This window comes from Oryza glaberrima, chromosome 1, assembly GCF_000147395.1.
Source record: "Oryza glaberrima chromosome 1, OglaRS2, whole genome shotgun sequence".
Lineage (NCBI taxonomy): Eukaryota > Viridiplantae > Streptophyta > Magnoliopsida > Poales > Poaceae > Oryza > Oryza glaberrima.
The window spans coordinates 21,288,479-21,299,700 of NC_068326.1; the positions used below are offsets into that span (position 1 = coordinate 21,288,479).

The window sequence follows — 11,222 nt, forward strand, 5'->3', positions numbered from 1 at the left end:
CTCCTCTCCTCTCCCTTCCTCCCCTCCTCCCCATCTCGCTCTCCTCCCTCCTCTCTCCTCTCCTCGTCTCCTCTTCCTCTCCATTCCATTGGCCATTCCATTCCATTCCACCCCCCATGAAACCCCAAACCCTCGCCGGCCTCGCCGCGCTCGCGTAGCGCACCCGCCCTTCTCCTCTCGCCGGTGGTCCGCCGCCAGCCTCCCCCCACCCGATCCCGCCGCCCCCCCCCCCCCCCCCCCCCCCGCCTTCACCCCGCCCACGCGGACGCATCCGATCCCGCCGCATCGCCGCGCGGGGGGGCACGATGAACGGGGAGGCGGTAGTACCCGAGCCCGCCGCGGCGGCGTCGTCCCCGGCACAGGCTTCGCCTTCGCCGCCCGAGTGGAGGTTCTCGCAGGTGTTCGGCGAGCGCAGCGCTGGGGAGGAGGTCCAGGATGGTAAGACGATCCATCGCTTGTCCCCTCTCGGCCCCTCTCGTCGTCGTGGGTTTTTTTTTTTAATTTTTTTGGGGCGCTCTGGGTGCTGCTAGCTGCTGGATCTTAGTGTTCCTGTGCTCCGGAGCTGGGTACGAGGTGACGGGCGGTGAATGGGCGATGGGATGCCCATGGTCGGGGGGGCCTGATGCTTAGATCGAGTCACCAATTCGCTGCGGCAGCGGTTGCTTCGGATGCGATGCGCTATAGCCCGATGCTTAGGTGTCATGGATGTGGAATTTGCTGCTCCCTCTCCTCCAGATCAGTGCCTTTATCCTGTCGTGTGTAGCACGCAGGTAGTTTTGACTTGTAGATGTGAGGCACTGTGCAATTCGGTGGTGCAGCTGAGGTGGTTTCATGGGTGATGGACTGATAGGGTGGTAGGGTGCACTCTGTCGGAATCTAGCTGAATGCCATTGTAGGATTATTAGTATATATGCAACTACAGTTATGGATTCAGGGTGGCGTTCGCCAGGTGATAAATGTTGTCGCCGAGTGCAGATGATCTATGATGTTCTCCTCTTCTGCTTAAGTAAGCTCAATAATGTGAATGGTGTGCACTAGAGTTTGCACATGATATGGCCTGTTGTGGTGCTGCATCCGATTATGGTCGCTAGCCGACAAATTGTTACGCGACTAATGGAGAATTCCAAACATGGATTTAGCGATGTGTGCGCCTTGGACTCATAAATGCCTTTTGGGACTCATGCTGTTGCTTTGCTACTGATGTGTTGTTGTGTCGAGAGCACAGGAGTTTGCTGTCTGACAAACTATTGGAATATTCAGATAAAGCTTGATATATCAATGAAGAAAATATTTTTTTTATTCTTCTCTACCCCAGTTAAAATGGACCTGTTGCATTGTCACCGGTCATATATCTGAAATGCAAAACTTTTAATAGAAACTAAAGATTTACTCTGCAATTCTAATGTGATCCATTGCTTATTTCATTCTCTGCATTTTGTACTCACATTTTGAAGTAACATGAATATTCTATTAATGATCTCAATTTCCTAGGTCTTTCTGTTTTTCCATTGTGTTGGTTATCAGAGGCAGAACCAAAATACTCTATAACATTATCTTAGTATATATATTGAGTATCTTTACCTCTATCTTTGAAGTTACACATGACTTGCAACAATTTGTGTTATTTTCTCCTCCAGTTGTCTTAGTTTTTAGTCATTGCTTGTATACACGTGCACCAGGGAAATCATGTGTTGAATGTGGATGTTTTGCCTGCTGTAATACATGTTTCTTCCCTTTATTTCTTGATATTAAATAATAGAGTGACGGAGTATAATATGGTTGTGAACTGCTTTAACATTACTATGTTTCTCTTGTTCCTTTGTGTAGTGGACATCATATCAGCAATAGAATTCAATAAATCAGGACAGCATCTTGCCACTGGGGACAGAGGGGGGCGAGTTGTTTTGTTTGAAAGGACAGATGCCAAGGATGTATGTATATGGAACTGACTGTGCATTTTCACAAAGGAAGTCATATGACCTTGTCTTGTCTCACTCTGATGACTGAACATATTTTCTTTCTGTTTCCCTTAGAATGCCTGTAGAAAAGAGGCTGAGAAAGTTGATTATTCCGTTAGCAGGCATCCTGAATTTCGCTACAAAACTGAGTTTCAAAGCCATGAACCAGAGGTATATTGTACAAGACTAACTGCTTAGTGAAGTACCTGTAATTTCTGTTGTTTAACTAATTTGTCTTGTCATGCGATTAGTTTGATTACCTTAAGAGCTTGGAAATTGAAGAGAAGATTAACAAGATAAAGTGGTGCCAAACAGCAAATGGAGCATTGTTTCTTCTGTCCACAAATGATAAGACAATAAAGTTTTGGAAGGTATTATTCATCATTTAGAAATCATAGAAATTTCTTGTAAACCAGTATTGCTAAACTGTTGCATGCTTCTTTACATATGTATGTGCAACTCAGTGATAATTTTGAATTTTCTGATGTTCAAAATTTGCTTTACACATTTTAACATCTTGAAAAATGCTTTTTAAATGCTTAATGTACTCTGTCCTTTCCAGGTTTATTTGCTACCAAAAGTTTGCCCTGGCAATGGATTATTCTTTTATTCTTGTACTTACCTGAGCTATATTAATCGGAGTTTTTTTTTTTTTATTTGTAGGTTCAAGAAAAGAAGGTCAAAAAGGTATCTGAGATGAATTTGAGCCCTTCAAATGCATCTGCAAATGGTAGACCTGCTGGCAGTAATGCTAGTGGTTCGAGCGCATATCTCCCAAATGGTGGCATTTCAAAACCTGTTGGATTCAATTCGCTTCGCCTGCCTGTGGTGGTAGTACCGAACTTAAAATTTTCATTACCACAAGAAAATCTATTCGAAATTGGTCTCAGACAGTATTATTGAGCTAATTCCTGCCATTTCTGTTGTGCCTAGCATGCATCTTCAACTATTCAGTTGTTTTTATTGCCTCATATGTATTTCCTGTGTTTATTGTAACTTTATTTCTTTGATTTGTTATATTTACTTAACTTTGTATGACAGGTTACAAGCCAAGAAACAAGTCTTGCTGCAAGTTGCCGAAGAGTCTTTACGCATGCACATGACTACCATATAAACTCTATTTCAAATAACAGGTCTTCTACATTATTAATTTTTTTATTTAGTTGTATAATAGATATTATTTGAACTTGTTGCTATTGAATATGACCACGGCCATTAGCTCCAAATGAGTGTTGCTAGAAAAGGGCCTTCTTAAGGGCAAAAGCTTATTTGGTTTCACCTTGCACATGATAACTGCATCTAGCATATTTGTAACCAACCAAGCCACCTAGCTTCACAGTTTCTGCATATATGATAAATTTGCATCCCACAATATGCCAAATTTATTTGCTCTTTGACATACCAGAATAAAGTTCTCAATATCCTTTTAGGGACTCTTTGTTTGATAATCTCAATGTAAAACATACCTTAATGTGCCTTAACTAGTATGGAAATCAGGGTAGCGAAAGCCTAACAGATTCATATCTACTACCTCTGTAGTAATATTGTATAGTTTTGGGAAGTTCATCTGAACCCTGTAGCCCAAGATCGCTATAGTCAATTCATTCTCCACAGGAGATTTTTGATGCTTGTGCCGTATTTGTGTGCGCGCTGAAAATTTGTCATCTGTAGTAATATCGTCTGTGATTGAGCTGTATGCCATCAGCTATAGATAATTTAATACACCACCTCCTACTTTCCATGTGTGTTTGCTATATATTTTGCTGATGTGCATCTCATATACATTCGATTAGATGTAATGTACCCTTTCGAGTTTTATGTAGTGACATATTGTTGCCTGCTCTTTTTTTTTTCCACAGTGATGGTGAGACTTTCATATCAGCAGATGATTTGCGGATAAATCTTTGGAATTTGGAAATTAGCAACCAAAGTTTTAACATTATTGATGTTAAACCTACAAACATGGAGGACCTGACTGGTATAACTTTCAAATCTTCAAACTCTTAGCTATGCTGACTAGTGAGTATTAACATATACAGCCTTTTCTCACACAATGGGAAAAAAGTGCAGTCCTATATAGCTACAGTAAGCAAAATTATGTGACTGATGTTCAACCCATGGTCTAGTCATTCTGAATTGTCATGTATTCAAACAGTTCTGCATTATGCTAACTGCTAACACTGTTTCCTTGCATGCAATTATGACAAATAAGTCAGCTAAGCTAAGATGTGTTTTAGTAAAATGGATTTGTGTGATAATTAAGTTTGTATGTCAAAGATGGTTTACTGGTTTTTGTGCAAGTGTATCCTAACCGACCTTTGTTGTTTTACTACACCTTTCAAATTAAGAGGTACTCCCTCCATCCACAAAAGTTAGACATATTACTTTTGACACCAAGACCAAGGAGAAATTAAATCACCTTGGATGTTACAAAATCAAGTAGTGAATGCAAGCATGCAACCAATGAGTATTTAGAGGACTCCTTGGGATCTAATAAAACATTTAATTTATCTCTTCATTTAAGTCTTAAATGCATAAAGACTACAAATAGGAACCACTTATTTGGAAAAACTCAAATGTGAAATATGTGTAACTTTTGTGGATGGAGGGAGTATCATCTATCTGCCCAATGTATTTATTGATATTATTTTATTGTATTGTGTGCAGAGGTGATAACATCTGCTGAGTTCCACCCTACTCACTGTAATACATTGGCTTATAGTAGCTCAAAGGGCTCCATTCGACTTGTTGACCTGAGGCAGTCAGCCCTTTGTGACACTCATTCCCAACTGTGAGTTTTCATTTGTTACTCATACTCTTTTTCAATATTCAACATAGTTTATTTGGATGAGCATCTGGTGGATTGGCCTGTCTTGTTCGTACTATTTTTTATTATAGCTATTCCTATTCTATGTGTGTAGCTTTGAGCAGCATGAGGCCCCAGGTTCAAGATCATTCTTTACCGAGATTATAGCCTCGATTTCAGACATAAAGTTTTCCAAGGATGGGAGACATATTCTCAGTCGTGATTACATGACACTGAAGGTCTGTACCAGTTTACCTGTTGACATCCCTTTACTTTTTATTGATCTTAGTCATCAAGAAGCATTGATTATTTTGGATATTACTTGGCTACATCATGCTTCAGTTATCCCTAGACAGGATAACCAGATTAGCAGGGCTACCTTTAGATGATCATCTACATATCTGCACTGCATTGCATATACTGCCTCAGATGTTTCATACTTCATTTTTCACTATTATGGTCTCTATATTCATTGTAACCGCTATGGTTTACATTCTGGGAAGCTGGTGATTTATACTATTTTCTGTAGCCATAGAGGTGTTATTTTTCTGCAGCTGTTACTTCGATGTTTTTGTGTTCATATAATTTTTTCCTTTTGTTCCAGCTTTGGGATATTAACATGAACTCTGGTCCAGTTGCAACATTCCAGGTTCATGAGTATTTAAGGCCCAAGGTAATTCTGTACATGTTAAGATGAATAATCCATACTTCTTTGAGGATCATGAACAAAAAACTATTTCACTGGAGTAACTCTGATTCATGTATTGCTTCCTGAAACTGCAGCTATGTGATTTATATGAAAATGATTCCATTTTTGATAAGTTTGAGTGCTGTCAAAGCGGAGATGGATTGCGAGTAGCAACTGGTTCTTACAGGTGTTGCTTTTGCTCATCTCAGTTATGGTACTGCTCGGTCTCCTTCATGTGAACTAATTGTTAGTTGATGTATGCTCTTTCAGCAACATTTTTCGTGTGTTTGGTTGTGGCACTGGTAGCAATGAGGCAACGACACTTGAGGCAACTCGAAACCCTACTAGGTAATCCTTCTCCTATATGAATAATGGAAGCTAACTTTATACTGTACACATCTGCTGTTTATTTCTGCCTGTAAAACTAACTATAATAGTGTTCATCTGATGCGCCTCTACCAGTCCCATTTGCTCCAATGAAGTGGAGTATTTCAAATTCAGCTATTGGCACTAACATCTTTTCCACTCTTATTTGTCTAATGTGTAACCAGGAGGCAACTTCAGAATCCCACAAGGCCTGCTAGATCTCTAAGCACTCTGACAAGAGTTGTTAGACGAGGTTACCTTCATGATGTGTAGCATGTTTAACTTTGTAGAAGCTCGTCATTTCAACTACTAATTTTGAATCCTTATGCAGGTGCTGAAAGCACCGGAATAGAGGCCAATGGAAATTCCTACGATCTGAGCACAAAGTTGCTCCATCTAGCATGGCACCCATCCGAAAATTTAATTGCTTGTGCCGCTGCGAACAGCTTGTACATGTACTATGCATAAACAAGGAGGGGATAAGAAGAGCGACAGTATTTTTGGTAGCTGCTCCCGGTGAGAAGTGTTTTAACCCCTGGTGCAGCAGAGCAGGGAGTTGCTGGTAGTGGTGTTTTTTTTGGGCCGGTCACATGCTGTTCTTTTGAGTGCCATATAGAGCTGTCCAGAGTCCAAGAGGAAGTGACTCGATCATTCCCGGGAAGCAGCTTGATTCTGATTATTTTTTTTCGAGGGGAAAGGCCTGTCTTTCCCTTATAGGTTCATTTAGATTTAAAAGATAAGATTTCTAGTTCGACATTTGGAAGGAACAAGAACTGTTGGGAATCTGTGGTTAGATGATAAGGGGATGATCTTCCGTTGTATTCATGTTGAAATTATGGTCTTGTAACTTCAGGACAGAGGCACTGAAGCTTTTGATAATTTTGTTTTTACAAAAGTGATATTTCTTTCCTATGTGCCGTAGCTTTTCTTTCCTACCGAATGCCTGGGTAGCAGTCCGTCGTTATGCGACGTAATGCAAAATGGATGAGCATCAAAACCAGATGCAGACATGTGCCATCTTTTCTGCTCTCCCGACTTGTCTAAGCCCTTTATTTGCTTATGATTTGTATTAGTTTGGTCAATATAATTTTCACATTGTATGCTTCAAATCATTCTAGGAAAAATATACCGTCATGTCTTGACTCTTACATAAGTCTTGTGCAAATAAGTACTAGTACTACCTCTGGAAATGTTTTTTACTTGTGAGGGTACACTTTGACTTGCATATGACACACAGAAACACCACGCTCATGTCACACCACACGCGCACAGCAGACGAACGTCTTTTTTCGTCGCTTTCGCTTGTTTTGAGAGAAGCCCGTGGTTAGTACGCAATAATAAAAAAAAAAGAAGCTCATAGATAAGATAATCCGTACTAGCCCAAGTATCTCACTAGGCCTCGAATCCACACGGTCTCAAGTCAAGTGGTCATCAACCCACGATACCTCTAGCCCAAATATTTTACTGGGCCCCCTTTTCCCCCAAACTCAAGCTGAGCCGAACGCAACGGTCCATCGCCGAATGACATGTGGGACCCACCCACCAGTGTCACCCCCTCCCCGCCCCCTTCCATCTTCAAAAACCCCTCACGCCCCACGACCATTTCGAACTCCTCCCCCATTCCCCAACCAAACCCCTTCCCCTTCTCCCCTCGCTCTGCTCCCCTCGAAACCTAGGGTTAGGGTTTCGGCCCCCCTCCTCCCCACCGGCTTCCGAATCCACCCGCCTCCGCCTCCCCCTCCCGCCATGGCCGCCGGCTCCATCGTGGTGGACTTCCCCTCCATGGGCGCCGCCTGCTGCTTCTCCAGCCTCGAGTCCCTCCTCCGCGACTCCACCTCCCGCTTCCTCGCTGCCGTCTCCGCCGCGCCCGACCCGGACCTCACCAACTTCCGCTCCCTCTTCTCCCGGGTGCTCAACACCTACCCGGACCCGCCGCTGGAGGCCGTCTGGTTCTTCTCCGCGCTCTCCTTCCACGACAACCCCGGCGACCTCCGCAGCCTCCTCCACCTCCTCTCCGCCTTCACCGCCTCCTCCCGCTCCGCCGCCAAGCCGCTCGCCCTCCTCGCCCCCGTCGTCTCCGAGCTCTACCACTCCGCCAAGCCCCGGAGGGAGGCCGAGGCCCTGGTCGAGGCCGTCCTCAGCTACATCAGCATCTGCAGCAGCCGCGCCGCCCCCGCCGCCGGCGATGGCGCCGACGCCGGGAGCCTGCTGCCGGCCTTCGGCGAGCTGGTGAAGGTGTGGAGCGTGCGCCACTCGAGGGACAGGTGCCCGTTCCAGGTGCTCTTCCCTCTTGTCGGGGAGGACGCCAGGCGGGAGCTCATGAGGGAAGGCTGCAGCGTCGCCTTCCTCGCCGGGGCGGTGGTTGCCGAGGCGTTCCTGCTCAGGCTCTGCCTCAAGGTGCAGGGCGCGGCAGGCGCGTCACGCTCCGAGCTGCAGAAGGAGCTCAGGATCTGGGCAGTGAGCTCCATCTCGGTCTTCCAGAACCAGCAATTCTTCGGTAAGACTTGATATGATGCTACCTGTGTTTGTATCATGGTTTCTCTTAGGATTCAGGTGCAGTGACCCGATTGTGATGACCGTTGTGCTGATGGATTTCGCAGGGGTTCTGCTGAACATGCTCGTGAATCCTCCGCTACCTGTTTATTCACTACTGGTACGTGTTTCATGCTTAATGATTGATTTGAGGGATATAGTTAGTGTATGACTAGGCTAGCAACATAGGGGTAGTATGCACTAGCCTCTTAATGCATTTCGGCATCATGAACATTGTATTTCCACAGTATTGTCATTCCAATATGTATCACAAGAAGCCTAGGATTTGAAATTAACTTAATAAGCTCATGCCTTGAATTAACAAGCGGGTGTATGCTCAGGTTTATCATTATCTGTTGTGTGTTTAGTTAATTAGCACAAATTACCTTTGTGAAATAAGAACTCTGCAACTTGTTCCTTTGTACTTCAATTGTGCTTGGACTCAGGAGTCTGTGTTAACTTGCGGAAATTAAAGAGGAGAACAGTATTAGGAATATTATGTTTCCCAATGCTGGTGTTACTGTACCATTATTGCTGTCGATGTATCCTCAAGGAGGCTGAATTGGGATGGAGTTCTATCTCATCTTTGGGATGAGCAAACAGGTTGAAGTCTGAACTGTGGATATTCTTACACCCTTTTATTCAATTGATAATATGATATTCACTAGGAATGACTATGCTGTGTTGTGAGAAGCTAGCAAACTTGATGTTGCCTGAACAAATATTATTCGTTATACTGTTTACTTATAAGGAAATGCTGATCATGGCCATATTATTTACTCCCTAATTAATTAAGTTCACCAATATAATCATCATATATTGTTGCGAAACTAATTTATTTTGTATATCGCACTTGTTCTTATGTGTTCCTTGAGTAGATGACTACTTGATCAGTTTCCTTCATTTACTCTGGTAATATTTCATTTAGAAGAGTGAGCTGTTAGTTATTAGCCATCGAATGTGGGTTGTGACGATGCCATTGCTGGGATTTTGTGCCATCTTATTGATGCTGCATATTGGTTTCTTATGCATAATTCAGAGTGCTGATGATGAAATCTTGGTGAGAGATGTCCTTTATGATGCTCTGATTTTGGTGGATTATTCTTTCATTAACAAAGGAGCAGGAGTTGATCAAGCTGATAGCTCCCTTTTGCCCCTTTATGTGTCAAGATTGCTTATCACTCATGATGCCATCAATGACGCCAGGTGATAAAGTGTTTGTGTAACCGGAACTTAGCTGATGTTAGAAATTTCTCCTCATTCCATTTCCTTCTGACAGGAGCAAAGGTGATCAAGGAAGGGCGATGTCTTTCATGAATGCCTTCTTCACTTCAAACATCCCCACTTATTTTGCCAAGTGCGCTACTAGTCAAGTTGGCTTCAACCAACTCAGCAAACCAGCTGCTATCACACCACAAGCTCTTCTCAGTATGTATTGATATAGCATGATTCACTTGATTTTCAGTAGAGTGGGTCGATGTTTTTATAGAGTAACTAATAAAATCCCTATATGTTTGCTTTTTGACAGAGTGGCTTGTAGATCTGGAAGATAAGGGCTTCAAAGTATTTGGAGAGAATGTTTCCAGGATTAGGGAGAGGCTGATGTATGACGAGGTCAAGAATGGTTACCAGAGCAGGATGACTCACTCAGATGCTGACCTTTTCTTCATTGACAAGCAGAGCGGTGGGGAGGTTATGGACACAAGAGCTGGTGAGGATGAAGAAGCTGTTGAGATGGAAACAGCAGACAATGCTTTTATGGCTGCTGCTCAGTCTATGAAGGCGATGGCTAATGGCATGAGGAAAAGGAAGGATTGCGGGGCTGAAGACGCAAATGTGGTCAAGTTTGTGAAGTACAAGGTTGAAGACAGCTCAGTGAAGGATTACTTCTTGTCGGCAAATAATGGTATGAGCAGTGGTAGTGAGGTAGAGAATCCACAGTCTGATGATGAGATGGAAGAAACTGATTGATGGATAGAGAGGAAACCATCCGCTAATGCTTACTTGGGAGAGTCTTTTGGCGAGTCTGGAGTTGGGACGATTGCTGTTGCTTCAGGTTCCCCTTCTGTAGGATGTCATGCAGCTTCTGTCTGGATGATGAATGAAGCGGGATTCTAGGATAATAATCTGCAACGCAGAGCCCGACCCCAGCCAGGCTTACCGATATAGTAGTAACTGCTTAGCTAACTTAGACTCGATGCATGATGCTACAAACTATATATCATGTTCTCTTCTATATGCAATAGAGACTTCAAAATGTAGATCTACTTTAAAGACTTCTGTAAGAGAAGAGTACCTTTTATGTTATCCCACGGAACATCTTTTAAGTTAGTGAAATCCTAGCATTTGTGTAGCTGTTACGATTAGTGTTTCTACATTGCAACATTGGCATGTTCTGTGTAGAGTTGCTATTTTCTGTGACGATCATGGTGAAGACGTGAAATATCGGTGGATTGCTCGGTAGGACGCTCGGGTGAAAATTGAGGTGTTGCATCACAAGTTACGTTTAGATGTTGTAGAGTAGTTGCTTGTGCCGTTAAGATGGGAATCATGTGATCCCTTTAAAGCATAAAATGTGAACTCCGTGAGTCAGAATTCAGTTGAGCGCCGTTTGTTACAACATACTAGGTTTTGTCATGACTCATGAACACGGTCTTCACTGCTCCACTTTCTCCGTCCCATAAAAATCCAACATAATACTTGATGTTGATACTTTTTGGGATGGAGGGAGTAATAGATAGATATTGTCATAACTCATGAACACTGTCTTCAATCAGATTTGTCATGACATATTTGTCTTTAGAGTAATAGATAGATATTGTCATGGCTCATGAATGCTGTCTTCAGTACATAGAAGAGATTCTTCTAAATT

The 11,222-nt window shown here is 43.0% G+C and overlaps 2 protein-coding genes across 2 annotated transcripts; both read left to right on the forward strand.

The window, feature by feature from the left end:
* LOC127770352 (serine/threonine protein phosphatase 2A 55 kDa regulatory subunit B beta isoform-like) lies at positions 1 to 6,717 on the forward strand. The gene is made up of 14 exons (XM_052296021.1): positions 1 to 438; positions 1,828 to 1,931; positions 2,034 to 2,129; positions 2,210 to 2,329; positions 2,622 to 2,789; positions 3,000 to 3,091; positions 3,818 to 3,936; positions 4,626 to 4,749; positions 4,880 to 5,003; positions 5,369 to 5,437; positions 5,548 to 5,639; positions 5,723 to 5,800; positions 6,004 to 6,071; positions 6,150 to 6,717. Exons 1-14 carry the CDS (start codon positions 306 to 308, stop codon positions 6,284 to 6,286), a joined length of 1,524 nt encoding a protein of 507 aa, XP_052151981.1. The 5' UTR covers positions 1 to 305; the 3' UTR covers positions 6,287 to 6,717.
* A 718-nt stretch (positions 6,718 to 7,435) lies between these two features.
* On the forward strand, positions 7,436 to 10,657 carry LOC127768919 (uncharacterized). The gene is made up of 5 exons (XM_052294590.1): positions 7,436 to 8,315; positions 8,419 to 8,471; positions 9,390 to 9,556; positions 9,630 to 9,778; positions 9,879 to 10,657. The coding sequence occupies exons 1-5, from the start codon at positions 7,565 to 7,567 to the stop codon at positions 10,319 to 10,321; spliced, it is 1,563 nt and encodes a 520-aa protein (XP_052150550.1). The 5' UTR covers positions 7,436 to 7,564; the 3' UTR covers positions 10,322 to 10,657.
* Positions 10,658 to 11,222: the final 565 nt, after the last annotated feature.